At 39.8% G+C, this 25,066-nt stretch overlaps 2 protein-coding genes across 2 annotated transcripts; one reads left to right on the top strand and one right to left on the bottom strand.

The window, feature by feature from the left end:
* Positions 1 to 382: 382 nt before the first annotated feature.
* Positions 383 to 11,980, bottom strand: LOC146314908 (protein NLRC3-like). The gene is made up of 7 exons (XM_084736776.1): positions 11,942 to 11,980; positions 8,617 to 8,902; positions 4,776 to 6,564; positions 4,487 to 4,660; positions 4,210 to 4,383; positions 1,759 to 1,805; positions 383 to 1,561 (listed from the first exon to the last, which is right to left on the bottom strand). The coding sequence occupies exons 2-7, from the start codon at positions 8,891 to 8,893 to the stop codon at positions 1,017 to 1,019; spliced, it is 3,006 nt and encodes a 1,001-aa protein (XP_084592902.1). The 5' UTR covers positions 8,894 to 8,902; positions 11,942 to 11,980; the 3' UTR covers positions 383 to 1,016.
* Positions 11,981 to 15,160: 3,180 nt separating this feature from the next.
* Positions 15,161 to 22,952, top strand: allc (allantoicase). The gene is made up of 11 exons (XM_084736794.1): positions 15,161 to 15,352; positions 17,893 to 17,943; positions 18,209 to 18,296; positions 18,518 to 18,637; positions 20,186 to 20,265; positions 20,399 to 20,531; positions 20,625 to 20,780; positions 21,309 to 21,382; positions 22,227 to 22,335; positions 22,430 to 22,548; positions 22,624 to 22,952. Exons 1-11 carry the CDS (start codon positions 15,263 to 15,265, stop codon positions 22,801 to 22,803), a joined length of 1,200 nt encoding a protein of 399 aa, XP_084592920.1. The 5' UTR covers positions 15,161 to 15,262; the 3' UTR covers positions 22,804 to 22,952.
* Positions 22,953 to 25,066: the final 2,114 nt, after the last annotated feature.

Here is a 25,066-nt window from a genome sequence, read left to right as displayed (position 1 = left end):
GTTTTACTTCACAGATTCTCCTCCATGTGAAGGTCAGGAAAAGGAATAATTTGTCCCTTAGTTTATGTTAAAATCATTTTGAAAATGTGTGTGTGAAATATGAAACAGCTGGAAAAATTATATTTATGAATCACTGAATTAATATTTTATTACATTTCATGATGCAATCTACATTATTCATATCATTAACACAATCACAAATAAACTCTAAAACAAGTTAAGTCTGATAAGTAATCTTAAAACAAATTCAGAGAGGAAATTTAGAATTTTTTATTATTATTTTTTATTTGTTTTTATACATGCAACCTGCTCCTGTTAGAATCACTTGTGTGTTGCAAACTGTTATAAGCAAGGGGACACTTGCTTAAAATTGACCTTTTTACCAAAACAATTGCTTGACTTTTACAATTGTATGTCATATTGATCAAATCAAATATTATACAAACTGTTTCTGCTGACTGAAATGTGAAGCAAAATGGTGCCTGTCTCAAATAATAAGTATTGCTTTTGGAAAATTTCACACATTTCAGATAGTTTGGTTCTTTTTATTTCCAAAATCAAAATGATTGTGATTCAATGAACTTTCATAAATGTCTGATGTATCAAATATGTTACAAAATATCATGTAAATTATATAGAAAATGAATTTTGTGATTTTGTCAAGTGGTCTAATAAGCACTTCAGTTTCAAAAATGTGGAATTTTCTGGAAATGATTTAATATGTCAGGGTTTTCAGGGGTAACAAATATATGTGTTGAAATATTTGTTTTTAATCCTTTATTGAACTCAGTCATTAGCAGCTGCCACAAAGAAGATGCTGCTCTAGAACATTATTAGAGGTGAAGATCAAATTCAACACAGTTTATGTCCAATAAATTCAGGCCTGAGGACATAATTTTACCATTTATAAGAAAAAACATTTTGACATTAAAGGTACAATCAGTGAGTCAAATGTTGACCAAAGTGAAGCCTCGTCCACCAACATTTAAACCACAGGACCAGAGGTTGTCTCTGTCCTACAGAGGACACAGAGACACTGAGCCACCAGATAACCAAGACCAGAACCCAAACCCAGGATACACAGGTTCAGTGAATGTGGTGTTGAAGGTGTGGAGGTGGATCAGTCTTTCAGAGGAGACTCTGTAGAAGGACAGAGAGCCAGCAGGACAGTCCACATACACTGCTACTCTACCAGAGGAGGAGGAGGAGGAGGAGGAGGAGGAGGAGGAGGTGAGGACTGTTTCTCTGTTCCTGTGCCAGACAGAATAACCATTACTAGAGCAGTCCAGACTCCAGGAATGATCATTCCTTCCAAACACCTCGTGTCCTTTCCCTCTGATTCCTCTGTAAGTCACTGCTATATAAACTCCTCCTGTCCACTCGACCTCCCAGTAACAGCGACCAGTCAGACCAGTTGTACACAGCAGCTGACAGAAGTTAAAGCATACTTCATAATTATCATATGGCTGCTCGTCTGTCACACATGTCACCGTCCTGTTGTTGTCAGACAGTTTGAGTTCGCTGTTTGCTGTGTTTGTGTCCAGTGTGAGTTCACAGAAATCTGATGGAGAGAAAAAGACACAACACAGCAGCAGTTTATTATCAGACACATCTGAAGGATTTATTCTTCATTTCTATAAAGTTTAATGATGACACATGATGTCAGTAAAGTTTTAATGCATAAATACACAACTATCATCTTTGTATGTAAAGACAAACTGACTGTGTGCTGTTTTGTCAAACTGAATCCACACTTACACTTCCTCAGACCAGGTTTTAACCTCTGCTCTCCACCATGGTCCATCCTGGAGGAACAAACACAGTCACAATGAGTTTATATCCAACATGAGTCCTAAGTTGCTCAGTTTCTCAGCAAGACAGCGAAATATGCTGAAACTCATCTGTGGCAACTGTCACCATCATTCTTTCAGATAATGTGATGTTTAAGTAAAAACAGTACAGTCACCACTGATCTGCTGAATTACTGTCCTCTGCATGTTGTCCTTTATAATGAAGAGTTTGACCAAGATTCAGACATGACCACTGTTTACAGACTGGTCATATGGATTAATACTCACAACTCAACTGTCTGAATACACTACTAACGGCCAAAGTCTTGTTCTTCTGCAGCAAACATTCTTTCAGTTGGTGCCAGTTGAATATTTATAAGAATTTCAAATATTCCAAAAAAGGTTGAATCACTCAGTGTGAGTGTGTGTGATGGCTAATATCTGAGGAGCAGAGGCATCTTGCATTGCAGCCTCTGCCATTGGTGTATGTGTATACTAGGACCACTACTCTTCTCCATTTTTATTAATGACGTCCCAAAGGTTTGCTCTCAGTGTCAGGTACACCAATATGCAGACGATACTGTAATTTACACAGCTAGTGTCAATAGATCTGTGATTGAAAGATCCTTACAACATATTTCTACCTCTGTTCAAAAATGGTTCTCATCTAACAAATTATTATTGAAAAACATAAATTGTGCAGTTTGTTGTTTGGAACCAGACAGGGCCTTGGTGAAAGATCAGATCTGACTATTTCTTTAAAGGATGCCTCCGCAGTTGAACAAGTTACTTATTTTGTATAGCTGGGCCTATGCTTTCTTTTAAACAACACATCAAGTCCGTTATACACAAATTGAGTTGCAATTTATTTATACTTTATCACTCTATTAAATGTTTCAATTTCCAGATAAGGAAAAGAATTGTCACACAGTTGTAAGTGTCCATATTGGATTGTTCTGATATTGTTTATCAGAACACATTTGACACACATCTTCAACCCCTTAATGTTTTCAACAATAGTCTCTGCAGATTTATCTTAAAGTGTCCTCACTGAATTCATCATTGCTCCATGTATGAAACTTTGACCTGGTCATCCCTCAGTGCAGGACAACATTATTATTGGCTTCAAAGTATTTTCAGATGTATTCATTTTAGCTGTCCCTCTTATCTAAAACAATATTTAATACATTTTCTCACACACTCTCAGACACAGTCTGCAGCCTTTCCTATTTGTTCCCAAAACTAATAAAGAAATTTGTAGAAATGCCTTCTAATACAAAGCTCCTTCTGACTGGAACAACCTCCCCACTAACATAAGAACAAGTAACTCATGACACCTCTTACAAATTCATTATTACTCTTCTTAAAAACATCATACTGCTGCTTTAAATGGTAATGAATTCAAGCCCCTCTAATATTAAATGTCTTTTCCTTGTTGGTCTTCCCTGTATTATCTTCATTATTATTATTATTATTATCATTGTGATTTTATTATTATAATCATTATTATCATCATAATTATTGTTATTATTATCATTAGCATTATAATTATTGTTAATTCCACTGTATGTTCTGTGGTATCTACCTACTACTTATTTTTGTACGTTTTTGTGTTTGTGTATTTTGAGTGTTGTGGGTTTAAAGAAATGATGTGTGTGAGTCGATAAACGAGAGCCTCATGTTTGGATGTTTTGATTGTGTCTACTGTATCATATTGTATGTTTTCTGTTGGATGCCCTTGAAAACAAGGTGGTACATCTCAAGGAGCTATCAATTATTAATTGATAGCCCCTTGAGATGTTCCTTGAGAACTTCCATTATGTGTGTGGGTGTGTGAATGTGAAAAGGGATGTAAAGTGTTTTTAGTGGTCAGAAGACTAGACAGGCACGATATAAATGCAGTCCCTTCCCTGTTTACGACATATGCAGTGATAGTTGCTCTGTAACAGGTTTGTGACTAACAGCCATAGCAGATTGTGTGGTGTGTTTTGTTTCACACCAATCAGGCATATTTGCTATTTGAAAAGGTGGTGTAGGGGTGTTCCAGAGTAATTCTTAACATGGTCACCACTGTGAATACCACCAATTTCTATGACCAACTTTTAGAATTGACTGCAGAATTATTTAATACAAAAGTGGGTAATTCCACCTGGAGCTCTAAGAGACCTGATCAGTCCAAATCTGTGAAGACAAGACAAAAAGCCCTGCTGGTAGAGCTAGAGTGAACGTTAGAGTGTCACATTACATCAATTCTTAATGGACATAAAACTGTGAGCAAAATTTAATCTCAGCACACATTTTGTAGACAACATTACCATCACTGGAGCCATGCCATGACCTTCAACGATGACAGGCGAGAGCACAAAGACATTAAATTAGACACAGCTGCAGTGTATCAGCTCCTGTTTTCTGCTCATACCTGAGAGTCTCCAGTCTCCAGTTTGGATCCTCCAGTAAAGCAGACAGAAGCTTCAGTCCTGAGTCTCCTGGATGATTGTAGCTCAGGTCCAGCTCTCTCAGATGGGAGGGATTTGACCTCAGAGCTGAGGCCAGAGAAGCACAGCCTTCTTTTGTTATCAGACAGGCTGTCAGACTGGAATTATGAAAACGTCATGAACACATTCTTTTAGGAAATCATATCAGCAAAAACCTAAAGGTGGATGAGTAGCCTTTAAAAGGTCAAACCAAATCCTGACCTGAGAGTTTCCAGTTTACAGTGTCGACTCTTCATTCCAACTGACAGAAGCTTCACTCCTGAGTCCTGCAGGTCATTGTACCTCAGGTCCAGGTGTCTCAGACTAGAGGACTGGGAGCTGAGAACTGAAGACAGAGCATCACAGCTTCTACTTGACAGGTTACAGCCACTCAGCCTGAAGAAGAATTAGAGATGAAGAAAAGTTTGAAAGAAAAAACAGTTTCTCCTTTCTTTATATATATATATATATATGTAAGTTCATAAATATATCTAGTGATCCGTCCACTTACAGAGCTTTGTTGGAGGCTTTGACCACTGGCAGCAGCCTCAGAAGAGCCTCCTCTGAAGCAGAGTATTTCTTCAGGTCAAACACGTCCAGATCTTTTTCTGATGACAGTAAGATGAAGACCAGAGCTGACCACTGAGCAGGAGACAGTTTATCTGTGGACAGACTTCCTGATCTCAGGTACTGTTGGATCTCCTCCACTAGAGAACCATCATTCAGTTCATTCAGACAGTGGAACAGATTGACGCTTCTCTCTGGAGACAGATTCTTACTGATCTTCTTCTTGATGAACTCAGCTATTTCTTGACTGGCCTGTGACCCATTTCCTGTCTCAGTCAGCAGACCTCGTAGGAGAGTCTGATTGGTCACCAGTGAAAGACCCAGGAGGAAGCGGAGAAACAAGTCCAGGTGTCCATTTGGACTCTGTAAGGCCTTGTCCACGGCACTCTGATAGAGATTTGTCAGTTTTGGTTTGTCCCTAAATACTTTAGACCACCATTTTGTTTCAGCCAGCAGATTGACTCCAGAGTTGATGAATGTCAGATGGACATGAAGAGCAGCCAGAAACTCCTGAACACTCAGATGGATGAAGCAGAACACCTTGTCCTGGTACAGTCCACTCTCCTCTTTAAAGATCTCTGTGAACACTCCTGAGTACACTGAGGCTGCTGTGATATCGATGCCACACTCTGTCAGGTCTGATTCATAGAAGATCAGGTTTCCTTTCTGCAGCTGATCAAAAGCCAGTTTTCCCAGAGACTCAATCATCTTCCTGTTCTCTGGACTCCAGTGTGGGTCTCTCTCACATTTTCCATGATATTTGACATTCGTCAGTTTCAACTGAACCACCAGGAAGTGGATGTACATCTCAGTCAGGGTCTTGGGCAGCTCTCCTCCCTCTCTGGTCTTCAACACTTTGTCCAGAACTGTAGCAGTGATCCAGCAGAAGACTGGGATGTGACACATGATGTGGAGGCTTCGTGATGTCTTGATGTGGGAGATGATTCTGCTGCTCTGCTTCTTGTCTCTGAACCTCTTCCTGAAGTACTCCTCCTTCTGTTCATCAGTGAACCCTCTGACCTCTGTCACCATGTCAACACGCTCAGGAGGGATCTGATTGGCTGCTGCAGGTCGTGTGGTTATCCAGAGGCGAGCAGAGGGAAGCAGTTTCCCCCTGATGAGGTTTGTCAGCAGCACATCCACTGAGGTGGACTCTGTAACATCAGTCAGGATCTCATTGTTGTGGAAGTCCAGAGGAAGTCGACACTCATCCAGACCATCAAAGATGAACACAACCTGGAACTCTTCAAACCTGCAGATTCCTGCTTCTTTGGTTTCACTAAAGAAGTGATGAACAAGTTCCACCAAGCTGAACTTTTTCTCTTTCAGCACATTCAGCTCTCTGAAAGTGAATGGAAACATGAACTGTATGTCCTGGTTGGTTTTGTCTTCAGTCCAGTCCAGAGTGAACTTCTGTGTTAAGACTGTTTTCCCGATGCCAGCCACTCCCTTTGTCATCACTCTTCTGATTGGTTCGTCTGTGTCAGACAAGTGTTTAAAGATGTCTTCACATTTGATTGTTGTTTCCAGTGTTGCTGGTTTCCAGGATGTTTCAATCTGTCTGACCTCATGTTCCATGTTGACCTCTCCTGTCTCTTCCATCATGATGTAGATCTCAGTGTAGATCTCATGGAGCAGTTTTGGATTTCCAACTTTTGTGATTTTCTCAAACACACATTGAAACCTCTTCTTCAGGTTGGATTTGAGTTTATTCTGGCACTCAGCAAGAATCTCTGAATGAATGAAAATGAGATGTCATAATTAAGAGGACATCACAGTAAATGCAAGTCATCAAAAGCATTTCCAGACAGGTATGACCATTTCTAACTTTATTCATTTAAATTGCCTTAGATCACATCTTCCTACAGAATACAAACTGGGTCTTAAGTCTATACATAATACAGTTTGGACCACATTTTAGAGGAAAGTGGTTGCACTGTAGCATTCAAAAGAAATCTTTGCTTTTGATTTATTTATTTTTTTCACATAATGAGGGGCTATAGAGCTGGCGTGTTAACCTCTACCCTGCTGTCAGCACAGCATGGCCCTCATCCTCACCAACCTCCCCAACAGCAAAACTCTAGATTCAGCTTTGACCACCAGAGCTCCCCTCTCAGGTCCGGCTCCAGGGAGAGATCCCAGTCTCTGTAGTCTCTCTTCATTTTAACTTATTCTTACTGTCATGTTTTTCTAGTTTTACTGTTCTTATTTCTTTTACTGTGTTTTATTGTTTTCTCTATGTTGCAGTGTTTTTGCTTGTGTCTTGTTTTACTTCAGTCTTAGTTAACTCCTGTTTGGCTCTCTGTTGTTATTTTTCCTTGGTGTCCTGCTCTTGTGCTCTTTTACTTTGTCTGTCAAAGCACTTTGTAAACTCTGTTTTTATAGGTGCTATATAAATGAAGTTATTATTATAAGATTATTATTATTATTATTATTACTATTATTAGAAAGGACTATAAAAACGTGACATTTGGCAAGATGGCAGTGAGCACAGTGACCGGGACTGACAGTGTGACTGTTGGTGCAATCTCAAACAAGGGAAGGAGACCCATAAAAACCATCACAAACTGAAACTGAACAGAATGTCACCAAGGATTCAGCGGCTGATGATGAACATGTGGAGATACGAGCACCTGATACTTGTCTGGGCACTCTAACAAGAATGCACAGGGGACACAGAGGAGTGAGTGCACCTGAATCTGATGGTCAAAACCATGTCCACATGCTTCCTGTATCAGACACAAAGTCCAGACATATAGCCAAGGAAAGAACAAAAGATGGGCTGATGCCTTCTGGTCAGTTAGTTAATTAGCTGGTCAATGAGTTCTTCTATGACCAAAATATTATTGGTTGGATCGTGCATGTGACTTTCATAGGAGAGAAGAGCTAAATCATGATTAAGATCGTATTTAGTCGATCAGTAATTTTCTGACAGCATTCTTCTTCTCCTGCTTTATTTCCAGCAGTGTCACAGCAGCACAAAGTTGCTATAATTAGCTGTGGAAAATATACAAAATATTTTACAGCAAAAAGCAACACTGTTGCTGCAAATAAAGCAGGAGAAGAAGAATGCTGTCAGAAGATTCCTGATCGACTAAATACGATCTTAATGCTGCTGTTTGTCTCTAACATGAAAAATGCACGTTAAAAAAATAAAACTTCATACAGCAGATTTGAACATGATGCTGTCAGTCTGTCACTGTCTCCTGATGACAGACATGCGGAGATTTTTGGCCAAACCAACGTAAAATGAGTGTAAAAGATTTTCCGTGATAAATGATGAGGAAATTTCTAATCAGAGTTCTGAGCTGCAATATTAGCAATGGAAAACAGACACTGGTAAAAAGTATTCAAAGTGTCTGTAGTTGCTTCATCTTTATTTTAGTGTGTATACCATGTAAATGTAAAGTGGACCTGGAGCAAACGGTGGTTAACATGACAGTGTGACACACACAGTTTGTGCCACTGAGACACTATGTTAGATTTATGCATTACACAGATTTGTTTGGTGATATTATGAACATACAGCTCAGTTACTTTTCATTTTTAACGTCTTCCCTCAGTTTATAAGCTATATCGCTCATAAACAACCTTGCTAGGACAATAATTAGCTTAAGAGTGGAGCATTTTCATCTTCCACGCACGCACAGTTTGTAGAATCAATGTTATCTTCCACTCGATGCATAATACCTGTGACCTCGTGATGTTTTGACAGTAATTTCATGGTTGTCAGATTCGTATCCATAATGAAGAAAACAAGACAATATGCCTTTTTAATGACCTACCTGTAGGTTCTGAGATTGTGCTTGATATTTTTCCCACCATATCATTTTGATTCATCTTCCCCAAAACCATTCTGGTGACCCTGATACTGTTAATGCAGTAGCTCTTTGCCATCTGATCCACTGTGTCCACCCGATCAGCATTCTCCAGTCGATTCTTTTTGATTGCTGGGAAGCCTTCTAGGAGTTCTTGCTGCTGCAGGTACCACTTGAATGTTTTGAAGTCCTCGGCTCCCAAATCCTCCAAAATTCCCAGGAGGACCTCTTTAGATGAAGCCATCTGTCCTCCCTGTCAAGATACAAAAGATTGATTGTTTTCAGATACTCCAAAAAAGATGTGATGAAAGCATAGATTAATAATCAGTGGAAAGAAAATAGTGTGTTCTGTCTGCTGCTCATAATGAACCAACAATCAGCCACTCAAGTGATCGTATCATTCCTGCCTCGCAGCCAGGCCTGGAATTTCATCACTTTAGGGGCAAGGCCACATGGTCTTTGGTGTTTTCAGTTTTTTGAGGGTAACAAGACAATCAAATAAAACAATGATTTTGAGTCTATGGAAACAATGAATTAAGGGGAAGGGGTGATTTATTAGAGGTTAAAGCAGCATCAGTCCCCTAAAACAATGGGGGACTGATGTTTTTGTTCTAACTATTATTTCTTCTTCTTTCTTGTTTTTCTCTGCTAAAAGCTTTTGTGCAGCAAAACCATGAGACAGAAACGCACAAAAACTGGCAGGTGGGTTGAAAATTTCATCCACTACTCAGGCAAAAAAACAAAAAAAACAAAAAAAACAAAAACAAAGGACAGTTATTGACCTGGTGCCATAACAAACAAATTGATATTTTTCCAGTTACGTTGAAAACAGCTTGACGTGGACTAAAAATTCTTTAAAAAATTTAATAATTCAATTCATCTGCATCTTTTCACAATTAGTCTTCTGCTTTAAAAATGTCACCGTTTGATGAAGTTTTTCTCAAGTTTATCAAAATTGTATGGAGCCCCTAAAGTGTCATGAAGAAAAAAAAAACTATATCGTGCGCACGAGATACTAAAACGTGCACACGTTTAAGCTAAATCGTGCGTATGAGACGGCCAATATGACTCTTACTTCTTCTTTTTTAACTTTTAGGCCATTTCTTGGCACTTGGTAAACATCCATCGATATCCATGCATCTTCCCCGGACCCTGTAATTGTTCCTGGATGAAGTCAATAACACGGCCTAAATCTGCACAGTCCTTCCGTCGGCTGAGCCTATTGTTCTTCAGTATGTGCAGCAAAGTACTCCTGCTGATGATTATCCTATGTCTCCTGGCAAGAGCAACAAGAATGAGGTGAAAATAAAAGTGGTCACTACCGAGAGCCGTATGCATGGACAAGTCAAAGCTGGGAAATAATTGTATCTCGAGGGCACGTTTTCATATCTTGTGCGCACGATATATATTTTTTTTTCTGCATGACACTTTAGGGGCTCCCTAAAATTATGTTTTTGTAAACAACGTAAACAGGACTCCAGATTATCTGCAGACTTTGCTGATCTCAAGTTATCAAATTAATCTGAATATGTCAACCTTTTAGATTTATGAGCCAATCAGATTTCACCAAAATAAAATATTGTGCAAAATTTGCAAGAACTCTTTAACTCAATGAAATGTCAGTGTGAAAATGGAGAACCATGTTCAGGAGTGTTAACTAACCTTATTTATAAAAGACCATTGCATTTCACCTCTAGGGGGCACCACAATGCAAAAAGTTTATATAAATTTACTACATGGATTCATAATAAAATCATTTTTGCACAGTAGTGAGTGGTGGCTCTGCCAGTGTGTGACATTTTGTCATAATAATTTAAAGTGGGCACAATTTATAACAGTAAATTTAAATTTCTAGACACTGCACAATTGAAAATTTAAAAAATTAGCCATACAGCTTCCAGAGCTGACATTTCTTCAGCCCATCTTCTGAATTGTGACTACAGTTTGTCTTACTGCAATCTGTGGTCAATTCAAAAGTCCATCACTCTGTATTTTTATAAATTCACAAAATCACTAAACTTTTATATCTCCACAAGTCTTCATTCAGTCCTACCAAAATCAACACATTCTGTAGATGGTAGACATCAAGTGGTTTGCTTTCTTTCTTTCTTTCTGTGAAAAAAATTAATCGCCATTTTAAATGCCGATGGCTCGATGATATATAAAACTTGGCACAGGCTGTCAGTTGTGGTTAAAAAAATACATATTTTGGGGGTTTACATGGTTGTGGCAAAATGGCTCAATAAGGCCAAATTTCAATGAGGTAGCGTGTTTCACCTTCATGAACATTGGTATACATATGTATCATGTTGAGAAACACAAAAAAGTCTCCGGGGCCATACGCTAAACTCAGCAGGAAGTTGGACATTTTAAATGGTCAGTTTTGGTGATCTCCAGCCGTTCTATTTTAACAGACTCCTCCTAGTGAATTAATCAGATGAACTTCAAAACTGGTGTGTGCAATTTAGAGACATTTGTAATGAAAAGTTATTAAAAGCTTTTGGACAAACAGTGTGGTCATAGGATGGCCTTGATTTCTGATGTTGTGCCATGAAACAGGAGGTTTCTACAGTTACAGTGGACACAACCCAATCTACCCCACATTTCACCTGTTTGATAAGAGTCCTGGTCTGATCACATCTACATGTCAATTAGGAGTCAGTCATAGCACCACCTACTGGCAACAGGAAGTAAGTCTCATGTGACAGTCAGCACTTGATTTACATGACATTTTTACAGTGCGGTCTACACTTGATGTACTGGAACACGATGTATTATTATTGAGTGCTCAGTAGTGCTTACTAGTTTAGTAAAGACAGGAAGTGAAACTGAAGGCCTTCATGCAGCGTTCGAAACACGTAAAGCTTCAGAGCCTGGTTGTTCGGTGTCTGGCAACAAGGCAAAGGACGCTGCAACACCTGACATGTGTGGAAGTGTGAGGGCCTAATAATTTCAACATTTTTTGGAATTTATGCCTAATTAGTTAACATTAAATACAAGGACACTGGATGCTGAGAGATCAGTGTTTTTAATGTCATAATAAATGGTGCACAGTGTGTATTTGAAAATCCTTATACCTACAGTAGTTTTGCAAATATTTTACACCCCAACAGACTGTTAAACACCAACATACTATATTATGTCAAAGCAGCCACAACAAATCCACGGAAGTAATGCATGAGAACTGCAAAGAGATAAAGAGGAACACAAAGAAGTAAAACAAGAAACTAATAGAAAGAAGAAGAAAATAATGTGTTACTATTCCAAAATGAGAGACTTTCTCATCATGTACCTGTGGGCGATGGTTCCTTCAGTGAACAGCTGAGGCTGGTTTCTTCTGCAAGGTGGCTGCTGAAAGCCCTGAGTTCACAGAGGAGTTTTGAAGAGAAGAAGAGAGCTGTAAACACCAGACATTCAGTAATTTACCCCTTTGTTCAGAGAGAGAAGGAGGAAGGAAGAGAGGGAGGGAGAAAGAAATTAGTGCACTGCCCTTTGCCTGATTTTTTCATGTCTGTGACATATTCTACAGACTATAAAGCTGTAGTGAAAGGTGTCATGTTGCTGGTATAATGTTAATATGACTGTCAATAGATTATTTTCACTGTCATCACCCGGACAAAAAGAAAAGTGGTCCTCAGAGTCTCTAAGTGTGTCTGAGGCTGTGTGGGAAACATGCTGCTCAACTATGACGTGTGAACCAGCAGTTAATATGTCAAAATAATAATGGCACAGTATCTGTTTTATTAGTACTGTTAACAGTCTCCAGTCTGCAGTGTAAACCACAGAACTGCAAAAAAAACAAACAAAAAAAACGGTGTTTATCACATCACCTCTTCCATAGGCGCTCGGCCACATGAGCAAAGTCCCCATCAGTACAGGAAACACCACCAAACTCTGAGCTACCAAACTACACACTGAAAATGTCAAGTTAGCAGCAGCTCACTAACAGTATGAGCATAAACAAGCTAGCAGCTGTTAACTATCTTTTTTGAGGATTTAACCTTTTTAATGCCAGGACTCACCTCCCCACCCACAGATGTTCCACCAGAACAAACCAGAGGCAAACTGCTATTTAAGTTTATTGTTGATGATAAAATAATCTGCATGAAGTCAGAATTAATCAGCACCTTCAATCAGAAAACTCACCAAAGAAAGAAGAAATATTAACTCACACAAGAATGTTTTTGAAGGTCTGCAGATTCACATACAGTCTCAGCTGTCTGATTTCATCTTCACACTGAAATATGAGAACAAAGCAGCTCTGAACTTTGGATTGAAGTCAAACATTAACAGGGATCATAAAGATCTGATGACGTAGTTTTAACTTCAGTGTATTTTATGCTAAAGTAAAAAAGTTACGGTTAAGGTCAACCTTTTTGTCACAGAAAGTTATATGAACTATGATGTACTGTGAGATTAACCCATGTTAGTATTGGCCGAGCATATATGTTTATGTGCTGTATGTGACAGCTCATAAAGGCAGACATCCCTCTCAGAGCTCAAGCAATTTATTATCAGCTGCTGTAAATCACTTCTGATCAACAGCAGGGCTGAGCAGGTCAGAGCGGATCAGACTGTGAATCAGCTGAGAGTTCTGCTCTTCTGTTAACACCAATCCAAGCAAAACTCCAAAACCCAAAGATACTCAAGTGATTTAAATGTAGGACAAAGAAAAACAGCAGAGATGTCACATTCTAGAAGCAGGAACTGATTTTTAAGAACCTTTACATTATAAATACACACATAACTCATGACACATGATTATTGATAATGAACCTGGACATAAATGTTTGACCGAGCATGAAGTTACAGTTTGTTATCACTTTGTTTTTGGTTAGACTCTACTGTACTTTGTCACAAGAGACAAATTCCACATTTTGACACAGGACATGAACACACAACCTGTCTGTGTTTCAGAGCTACATGAGCTCTCACACAGATAATAATTAGAAGTAGAGTTCAATCTGGAGCTTCATCTGGCATTCAAGCAGTTTTGCTTTGTTGCATTGTTACCAATTAATTTCCTGTTTGTTTGATTAATTGTCTAATCTTTGCAACCATACTGACTGTAGCACCAGTGACTGGTAACTTAGCTTGGACCTTAACAACAACCAGAGAGAAAGAGAAAGAAAATCAGAGTGGAGGAAGAAGAACTGCAGAAATGCTGCCTTCATCGATGTGGAAAGAAAAAATATCAAACATTTTAAAAAGGGTGTTTCTCACTGTTTATCTTGAATAATTTGACTCCAGAGCATCACACCTTCAGAAATGATATACCTGTGTTCGTCTCACCCTGCTCTACAAAATTACACAATACTCTCAAAAACCTTATTAGACTCCATGACCGTAAATGATGACCATATCAGCTACCCTGCAGCAGGTTTGGACCTTTCCAGCCTAACCAGTGGTCACGTGGTGTATGGGACACAGGAATAGACAAAAATCACTCAGGGAGGGTACTTTTACTTTTACTTGTTAGCTTAGCACCAGAAGACCCCCCATGAGGACAGCGAATCAACCCACTGCTGCAGCCTTACTTTAGTAGGTCAGCGCAACCTTACGGTGACAACAACTGACCTGTGTTACCATGTAGGGGCCAAGACTTCCCAACTACTCTAAATGCTTACATTTCAATTTACTAGAGTAATCCAGATACTTAACCCTAGAATACATACCTCTTAATTTACTGAAGTAATGCCAATAACATCAGAATACTTACTTTAAACCGTACATTTTAAGTTACTTTACCATACAAATACCTACAAAACTTCACTCAATAAAACCTGATGTAAAAATCTCACAGTTGGATGCAGGACACACCCCAACACATCACCAACCTCGACCTTGACTAAAACAGCACCAATACAACATTTGGGAAGGCAGACTTCAAACTCCCCTAAGACATTTCCAACAGCGCTCCACTAATCACCTCATTATTTCAGGTTTGGAGTCTGATGACTGCTGGACCAGTGGGCAGAGGACACAGGCAGAAAAGACTGGTACCACTACACCAAGTGGCCTCAGTGACCTACCATGACCTACGTTTTCTCCACAGATGCAGCAACAGGCCAATCATAACCATAATCTTTCGCTCCAGCCCTTCAGTATCAACCACAACCCTTTCCACATCCTATGCCCAGTGGAATAAAGGCAAGTGCGCCACAATGACTATTTACGCCTCCAGATGTAAATAGCATTGTTAGCCTCTGACACCTGTGTGCTGTTTGCTGCATCTACCACTTATTGATTCTTTATTGTTGTGTTTGTTGTGTATTTGTGTTGTTTCTGGTGAACGTTTCTTTCTCTTTTAGCAAGAGATCTTATCTCAGTGAGACTGTCTGATAAATAAATAAATAAAAATAAATAAATAAAATATTTGGTCAAAAAAAGTTGATAAGCTGAAGATTATAGACAGTGTTATAAATGACTGACACATGCTGGTGGCCTGTTGCCCCCCCCCCCTCTGAATAAACAGCCTGCTGTCTGTGACTCTGCAGCAGATGAACTTTGTCCTGCAGGACAGAACCTGTCTGCCGGGACTCTTCAGGCTTCAGGCTGCAGCGGTTTCTCATTTCTCTTCACCTTCCAGCAGAAACTTCAGTAGAAACTGAACATGGCAGAGAGGAGAGCAGCAGTGAAGGCAGCAGCAGAGCCGGACTTCCTGCAGTTTAATGATCTGGTCTGTGACGCCGTCGGTGGGAAGGTGAGTCATTCTAACAGACCACATTCAAATAAAGTCATTAAATACGTGCATGTATTTGCATCCACCACCACCAAAAGACATTTAGTCAACATACCTACAGTATGTGCACAGATGTAAGCATGTTAATGTACTAAAGTATTATCACATTATTTTCTACAATTATTCTCAGACGTTTACAGTGAATAAGGTCAAATTACATTTGGCTGTCCAATACTAATATTTGACAATTCTTCCTTTTTTCCACTCATTAAATTCATCATGTTAAATTCTGATATGAGCCTGCAGTAACTGAGTATGTTTTACCAGTAAGGTTACAGACATACATACATACATGCTTTTTAACCACGTATTTTTGCTTTTCTGTTCGTTTACTGCTAATTTAGGACAGAATTTATGCACAGAACCATCACTCAACATGGATGTGGGAATCTGTGAGGCAGCCATGATGTGTATGGATGCATAGGGGTGCATATGCATATACATAGTCCAAGCAAGTATATCTCTGGTCTAAGACTCAAGACCTTCATCATCCGTGATGTAAAACCATCAGATTTTCCCACAATTAAGAGAAAGTAAACATGTGCTTCCTCCTATAGTTCAGTTATTAAATCAGCAGACATGAGGAGCATCTCTCACCAGACTATAGGCCGAATAAACAAAGCAAAAAAAAGTTTCTAGTTAAACAAAATCTCTCTGACTGTAGTGATCCTTTCCATTTCCACAAACAAGAACAATCTGAGCCTATCAGAGACAAAAACAAGCATCAGCTGTCCTGCGCTCCGCAGTGCGCTCTGGTGAAGTGTCTGATGGCGCATCAGCTGCGCTCCGTTTCTATCACTCTTCTCTGCTTCCATCACTGTTAGTTTTGTGGTTTGTGGTGATTTAGAGACTCAGTTTGTAAAGTTTACAGCCTGTCATGATGTTGCATTGATCTGTGGACAATGATGCAGATAAAAAACAAGAAACTTGTTTACTGACCACTTGTTTATCTTCTCTCATCAGTCAACAGACACAACATGTTGGTCACCAGGAGATTTTTTTAATAAGAGCACCAGCTAATATAAAAATATATTTATATTTACCTTGAATTCCTCACTGAAATGTTCTCCCTGCACATTTTTATAAGCTTCTATCTGTTATCCTGTTATCCACAGTATAGTTCACACACAACAGGATTTTTTCTACATGTAGCTGACAGAGTCAACAGCACCAGGTTCATTTCAGAGAGGGAAAAGCTGGGGGCTTCTGCAAATATTTCCTGAGTGTATCTGGACAGTTAGAGAGCAGGTATCAGTGCATTACAGTAGCTGCAGTCAGAGTAGAACAAATAATTGCTGCAGTCTTTTGCACAAGTTGTGTAGAACTACCTTCTGTACTTACCACTGCTGAGCTGTTTATGCATTACTTGAATAACCCAGTTCAACCTTAGAGATGAGTTACAGAATCACTCTAATAGTAAATAAATAGTCAGGCTTCACATGCCAGCGAGGCGACTCATAAAATGCCACACCAGAACTTCAGCACATTATCTTTTCTAGCAGCAGAGAACTCTGACATTACCTGGTTGTCGTCGATTCTGATTCCTTGAGGGGCCGGGTGAAAAACAGACCACTTGCTTATTTCACTTCTGTTGGAAACTTTTAATAATCATCTTTTTGCATGCAGAAATGATTATTATCATTATTATCACTGGTGTTATGTGTAAGTTTACATGAGGCTGGAACTGAACTTTAGATTATCTGCAAGGTCTGTTCACTGTTCATGGCGTCCATTGTGGGGTGCTGTCGGATTCAGGCTTGTGCTGCCAATACAATGCCGGGACACAGCCCTCATTTGCATAATGCCCATGATGCATTGCTGAGACTTAAGTTGGTTTAAGTTGGTAATTGTCATTATTGTGCTGCTTTAGAGACACTTTAGTCGACACCATGAGTGACAGGTTTTGTACATTTCATCACTCCAGCTGGAATTTCCATGGAAGTGGAGTGAATTATTATCCCCAGCATGTGGTCACAGCTGCAAGAATTAAAGTTAAGTAAAGACGGAGCGCAATGATACAGGCAGAAATATATGCATGTGTGCAAGTTACACAAGTGCATGGGAACACTTTCACAGCGTTCTTCTTTTTAAATGTGTCAGATGGAAACAATAAAACTTCAGCAGGAGACTCTCAGCTGACTTAAGTTGAGTTAGCATTAGCATTAGCTTACATCAGCCAGCTACACTTATGAAATCTGCTTGTCAGTCGTTATTTTAGTGACAAAATCTGCCATCATCAACTGGAAATGAGAAGCTGCTTTTGTTTATGTTCATGTTTCAACAGTTAATCCCAATTTTGATGTTAAATCTGCCACCATTATCACTGTAAACTGCAAAATGCAGTGCAAGAATGGAAAACTTGGCAGGCACAGCAACAGTAACTAAGGAGGGCGGGGCTTAGCAAAGGGTCAGTTAGTGCAGCTTTTCTTTAAAGGGTGATGCTGTGTGATGTGACCTGGTTTGTTTTGCATTGAATTAAAGTTCTCCTGTTGTTCTCTCAGGTTATTTTTGCCTCGGACGAGTGGTTCGCTCCTGCTGCCAACCTGCTGAAGGTACAACTCTGATCCACCATGTCAGGTTCAGGACACACAGCCGCACATATGACTCATATCACTGTTACTGTCAGGAGGAAGTGAGTCTCAGTTCTGGTGATTTATGCTATTATTTATTTTTTAAAAGTCTGATGTTATTTTTCCTCTGTTCTTATGTTTTTTATTATGATAGAAAATATCACCAGTATTATACATGAACTGAAAGATTTCATGCTCAAGATGCTGGTTTGTCCTGTTAATCATATAAATATGTATGTTTGTACAGAGAGAGCCGCCACAGTTCATCGCCTCTGCCTTCACCGAGTTTGGAAAGTGGATGGATGGATGGGAGACAAGGAGGAAGAGAATACCTGGTCAGTATCTGGCTGCTCTGATGAATTCTGGCTCATTTTGAGTTGATTCCAGTCCTTCTGTATTCATCTGCATGACACAGGAAAGGATCAACAGTCGGCCTCCATCTGCTGGTGGAATCATAGTATTGAGAAGAGCGTCTGTTTTATCTTTGTGGACTTGAGGTCAAAGCAACAAAAACATCATGCTTCTGTTTGTGTTTCTGTCTGATTTTTTCTGGAAGGTCATGACTGGTGCATCGTCCAGCTGGGAGTTCCAGGGTTGATCCACGGCTTTGATGTCGACACGTCCTTCTTCACTGGAAACCATTCGCCACACGTCTCCATCCAGGCCGGGTGTCTGGGTACAAACCTCCAAAATCTCTATGACTTCTATTGAATAGAAAATAGAAAAAAGTTGAAACTTTATTGTTTTTGTAAATATACAGTGTTTCTATTTAAAAAACAAAAAGTTTTGACAAGAGCATCAAATAACTGAAAGTTCAAAAACACATTTGGAAAATTCCACAATTCCACAGGTGACAAAAACGTCATAACTCTGATTTCAGCTTCTTAAGTGTGAATATTTTCTGGTTTCTTTCCTCCTCTCTTACAGTAAACTGAATATCTTTGAGTTGTGGAAAAAAACAAGACATTTGAGGACGTCATCTTGGACTTTAAGAAACATTTTCTGACATTTTATGAACCAAACAAATTAATCACTTATTGGAAAAATTAATGCCAGATTGATCACTTATTAAAGAATGGGTCCAAACATGTGAAGACACGTTGTTTTGTTACAACTTTTATGTAATTTTCATTTTATTTAGTATTTTTTTTTAGTTAGTGCCCAGTGCATCATGGGTAACTGTCACATCTGTTAAGGCCTTGTTAAGATTTTGGAGCGTCATATGCTGCCATCACTGACGTCTTCTTCAGAGACGTCCCTGATTATTTCAGAGACGATGCTGAGACACATTGTGGACGTGTTCCAACAGCGTGTCTTCATAGTAAAAGAGTTCAGGTCCTAGACTGACCTGGACCTGCAGTCCAGACCTGGACCTGCAGTCCAGACGTGTCTCCCATTGAAAATGTGTGGTGCATCATGAAGGACAAAACAGGACAACAGAGACTGTGGACTGTTGATCAGCTGAAGACGAATATCAAGAAAGAATGAGACAGAATTGACCTTTAAAACTTCAACAGTTAGTGTCTCAGTTCACAAACACTGACTGAGTGTTAGAAGAAAAGATGATGGATCACAGAGAGAAACATGAAACACAACGACTGCAGATTTACTACAAACATTAAAGCTGATCAGTCTGATCAATAAATATCTGATCTTTGTTCTGGATTCAACTGTTTGTTTTTGTTTTATTACATATTTAATTAACTGTTATTTATTGACATATTCTACAGTGTCTTTAGATTTTGTCTGTTTGCAGGCGGCAAATGAATTTGTTTGTTTAAAATGGTGCAGAAGCATAAAAACCATTGAAACAAAAGATCTTAAATTTGGCAAATATTTTAAAGGGACAGTTCAGATTATTTGCAGTGTGGTTATATGAGGTGCTTCTCCACAGTCAGTGTTTTACCTTCAGCAGATGGAGGTCAGTTTGGAGAAGCAGCAGGAGAACCAGTGCAGGAAGCTCAGCTGACGTCCTGCTGTGGACAGAGTCAGCAGCAACATCTATTTTAGACACCTAAAAAATTCATATCAGTTTAAGTGTACATTATTTTCAGAATATTTTCACCTCCTTACCTTTCTGTCAGACAGATGTCCTGACAGGAAACTGCCGTTACATAAGACAAATATCACTCGCTACAAACCAACCAAACAGCACTGACAAAATCCATCATTTTGACTCACAGAACACAGGAGCTGTTGGTCTAACATTCACGTTCCTCATCAGACAAACCGCCGACCTTCACCCTGGAGGGAGACCGAACTGGCATGGCCGCCTCTGACAGTCAGCTGGCAGCTGTCGCTAAGGTAACATTGGATGGTGATCAAAGTATGACCACTGCATCCAGGTGGTCACCATGGCAACACTGACAGACTGCTGGACAACTCCAAACAGTGACGTTTAACATGACTCACCTGTAATGTGTGGTTTGATTGGCAGCTGGGCTCAGAGGCGTGGCCTGAGCTGGTGTGTGTGTCGAAGCTGCAGCCTGGATACTTAGACAGCTGCCATAACTACTTCAAGGTGAACTTCAACCACAGAGTCACACACCTGCGTCTCAACATGTATCCAGGTAGACACACACACACACACATACACACACACACACACACACACACACACAGAGTCATGACATATAATATTCAGTGTGTCTTTGTGTCATCAGATGGCGGGATAGCCAGGCTGCGGGTGTACGGTGTCGGGCAGAGAGACTGGTCAACTGGCCCCGCCCACCAGGACGTTGACCTGGTGGCTCTGACCAATGGTGGAGTCTGCCTCGGCTACAGCGATGCCCATTTTGGGCATCCACGCAACATGATTGGTTGGAATCAGCAGAAACATTTAGTGCATTAACTTCACATTATGTTGAGTCAGTCTCACTGGACTGCCAGCTGACTGTGGGAGGACTGGTGACACTGGTGACACTGGTGACTCTGGTGACACTGGTGACTCTGGTGACACTGGTGACACTGGTGACTCTGGTGACTCTGGTGACTCTGGTGACACTGGTGACACTGGTGACTCTGGTGACTCTGGTGACTCTGGTGACACTGGTGACTCTGGTGACACTGGTGACTCTGGTGACTCTGGTGACACTGGTGACTCTGGTGACACTGGTGACTCTGGTGACTCTGGTGACACTGGTGACACTGGTGACTCTGGTGACTCTGGTGACTCTGGTGACACTGGTGACACTGGTGACTCTGGTGACACTGGTGACTCTGGTGACACTGGTGACTCTGGTGACTCTGGTGACACTGGTGACACTGGTGACACTGGTGACTCTGGTGACACTGGTGACACTGGTGACTCTGGTGACACTGGTGACTCTGGTGTGATGTGATTTCAGGTCTCGGCCGAGCTCTCAACATGGCTGATGGATGGGAAACAGCCCGCAGACTAGACAGACCCAAACACCTGAAGGTTTAAACATAAACACACACACACACACACACACACACACACACACACACACACACACACACACACACACACACACACACACACACACTGTAAAGCCTGACACATGACAAATAAATACCAGAACATTCACTGTTTCACTCTTTTTGAAATCCAAATGTTTATCGGACAAAATACAAAAGAAGTAAAAATCTGTTTGTCACAGTTGGTACGTCATGGAAACAATACCTCATTAATATTAAGTTTTCCTGTAACTATTATTTTAATTATTCATCAATCTGTTGATCATTTTCTTCACTAATCAATTAACTGTTTAGTCAATAAAATGTCAGAGAATATTGATTAGTGTTTCCCAAAGTCCAAGACGACATCTTCAAATGGCTTCTTTTGTCCACAACTGAAAAAAAGCTTTATAATGGCAGCAGGTTGTATAGATATATATTTTAATTTTCACTTAATATTCTTCAGTATTTCAATATTTAATGTTTATTGAACAGTGTATGCCGTTACAAGATGACAAACTATGAAAAAGGTGTCACAACACATAACAACACAACAAAGACGTAGGCCTAAAAATATGAAAATATTATTTAAAAAGACAAATAATTCAGTAAATGACTTATCAAAATGAAAATGACGTAATCATGAAAAGTGACATTAAAAGACAAAAAACTACATAAAAGCTGAATCCAGACAAAAAAGACATAACCAACTGTCCATAACCAAAAACTGTCCTCTCATATTTCACGGTGTCTCCTCCTCCCATCTTCTTCTTCTTTTCTTTAAACGGTGCGTCTGTGTGAACATGAATAAAAGTTCAAATGTTTCCCGGCTGCTCGTCTTGCAGGTGGACCAGCAGGGGATCCTGCAGGTTCCCGGCTGGGAGTGGGCCGTGTTTCGTCTCGGTCATCCTGGACTGATCAGCAGCATCGAGGTCGACACCAACCACTTCAAAGGTCGACACACACCTCAGCTGTTGTTTTACAAAATGAGTTTTCATTCAGGAGCAGAAGAAAGAAAGTGACGCTCCACTGATGTCTCTCCATCCAGGAAACTTCCCAGACTCCTGCAGGATCGAGGCCTGTTCTTTGACCCCCGAGGAGGAAGCTCAGGGCATCACAAACAAATGGAATTCTGGGAAATGGCAGGTCCTTCTTCCCCCTCAGAAAGTAAGTTTACTTCATCTATGAAATCATTTTATTGTATCAGACTGTTTTGATTGTTACCTGCTGTCTGTCCTGCAGCTTCGTCCTCATCACAGACATCTGTACAGCGAGACTGAGCTCACTCTGAGCCAACCCGTCACTCACGTTCGTCTCATCATCAGCCCGGACGGAGGAGTCAGCCGGCTTCGCCTCTGGGGTCGGCCCACGCCGATCACTGCAGCTCCGGCCAATCAGCAGAGACTGATGTCCAAACTGTGACCCTCTGAATACTCGTGCTCCATCACTGAACATCAAACACAGAGAAGATTTAAAGTTTCTGCTTGATGATTTTTCCCAAGTCAGTGCACAAATAAAACAACAGATCATGACTAGAATGAATTCATAAATGATGGACAATGTCCATCTCAGTTTCTCAGAGTCCAAAGTGATGTTTTCAAATGTCTATTTGCTCGACATAGAGTCCATAACCCCCCAACATAAAACAACAGGAAACTGTCACACTTCAGAAACTGGAGCCAGAGGTTAGTTTGACATGTGTGCTAGACTGAAACAGGCCACAAGACGGAGCTCCAACAGAAACAATAGCTCTTATTCATGAACTTGACCTTCAGTGCAGCCTGCTAACCATTTACACTCATCACCCTACTGCCCTCCGAATGTCACTGAGTAATGATGCAAAAAAAACAGAAAAACAACCTCTAAATACAAACCACAAATGAAGGCAGTACTTATCAGTTAGTGCCCACAGCAAGAGTAATCAATATTAGTTTGATTAGCTAAATAAGTCAACGTCACACAGTGAATACACCTGTTTGAGCCATATAAACATCATACAAACCCAGTTTACCATGAGTCATGTTCATATAAACACACACCAGTCCTCACAAAGACACAGAGAAAGCACAGTCCTGATTGGACGGCTGACATGTGGCTGGTTGCTTCACAACAGCTGTAACTGTGCTGGGATCCTGTCACATGAATAAGCTAGGGCTGCTGGGAAATGTTTCTACAACTTGTGTGTTGTTATTTATAACATTTATATATCAGTGTCATTGTATCACCCAGAGCTGCTGAACCCAACCAAAGTGCTGCGGCTTCACGTTAACCACATGTTTAATGTGCTGAAGGTCCAGTGTTGTGCGACGCTGCTACATCTCTTATTCTGAGTCAAACAGTTTGTGTTCTTCACATTTGAGTCCCTGATGACCTTTTGCTAAGAAATGATTCACCGCTCATTTGAAGGTCTTTCCAAAGACAAAAAGAAAAGTCATCCACTGGAAAATAAAAGAGATTTTTAAGCCACTGCACAGTGTACATCAATCAATCAATATCAATATCCTGTCATGTATCATGTGTGACATTGTATCAACATTACAGCAACATACAAATACCATCCTGTTGTTGAAACATCACAGTGTTACGTCTGTTCACTGTCCTCTGCATCAAGTTTCCTGTTATTTATAATATTATAATAATTATAATAATAATTATATATATATATATATATATATATATATATATATATATATATATATATATATATATATATTATTATTATTATTATTATTATATATAAATATATATATTATTATATATAAATATATAATAAAAATAATATAAAAAGTAATGGAAACGTTGGTACAACATAGCAGCAACGTTTCAGGAAACATGCTGTCAGTTGGTAGGTTGTTACGACGTCACATGTTGGAAAAGTTATATTGCGACTATGTTTGTGCAGAGACTTTGTGTTTATAAGATCGTAGATTATCTATCTGGTAAATTTAACATTTTATGAAATTATTTCTTCTACTTCATGTCCTCACGGCCTGACAGCAGTCTGACCCCGACTGAACATTTACCCACAATCCCCTCTGCTTGTCCTCATCCCACTCATTTGTTTAGATTTAAGCCTGTCGGCTCGATCTCCTCCATCAGTCAGCTGAACATTTCTTCTCAATTAATAACCTGAAACAACTGATTCGGAGGACGAGGAGGAGGAGGAGGATCAATAACGTCTCCACCTTCGTCTTCTTTAGAAATTAGAGATAAAAAAAATCTGATAGTCATCGATCTCCGGCTCATTGATTTCCTTTAGTCTTCTCCTCCGTCATTACTTCTCATTCTGGCTCTTCCTCACCTCTCAAGGTCAACTTTAATCAACCTCAGGCGGCGTTGTCACCCGTCTCACCCCCTCAGCCTCCCCCACCGAAGGACTGAATTAACCTCGTCTTCATCAAGGCTCCTGCATGTTCACAGTCAGTAGTCAGCAGTCAGAGACAAGAAGTAACTAAGTACAAATACTTTGTTATTGTTCTTTATATTTTTACAAAAATCTGTAAATTACTTTTTACTTTTCCTCCCGACATCTGAACTCAAATATCTGAACTTTCTCCTCCTCATGTTTCCTAAACAGACTCCTTACTTTAGTTTGAATGACTCTGAGGTGAATTATTGATTATTTTTAATTTGCATCATTGTGCGCCGCCTTCAGACATCAAGACTGATTTCAAGTTAAATGGAC

The sequence above is a fragment of the Lutjanus erythropterus genome, chromosome 15, assembly GCF_056507025.1.
Source record: "Lutjanus erythropterus isolate fLutEry1 chromosome 15, fLutEry1.hap2, whole genome shotgun sequence".
NCBI classification, from domain to species: domain Eukaryota; kingdom Metazoa; phylum Chordata; class Actinopteri; order Lutjaniformes; family Lutjanidae; genus Lutjanus; species Lutjanus erythropterus.
Note: the sequence above shows the minus strand (reverse complement) of the source record. Positions and strands in the feature narration are given on the sequence as shown.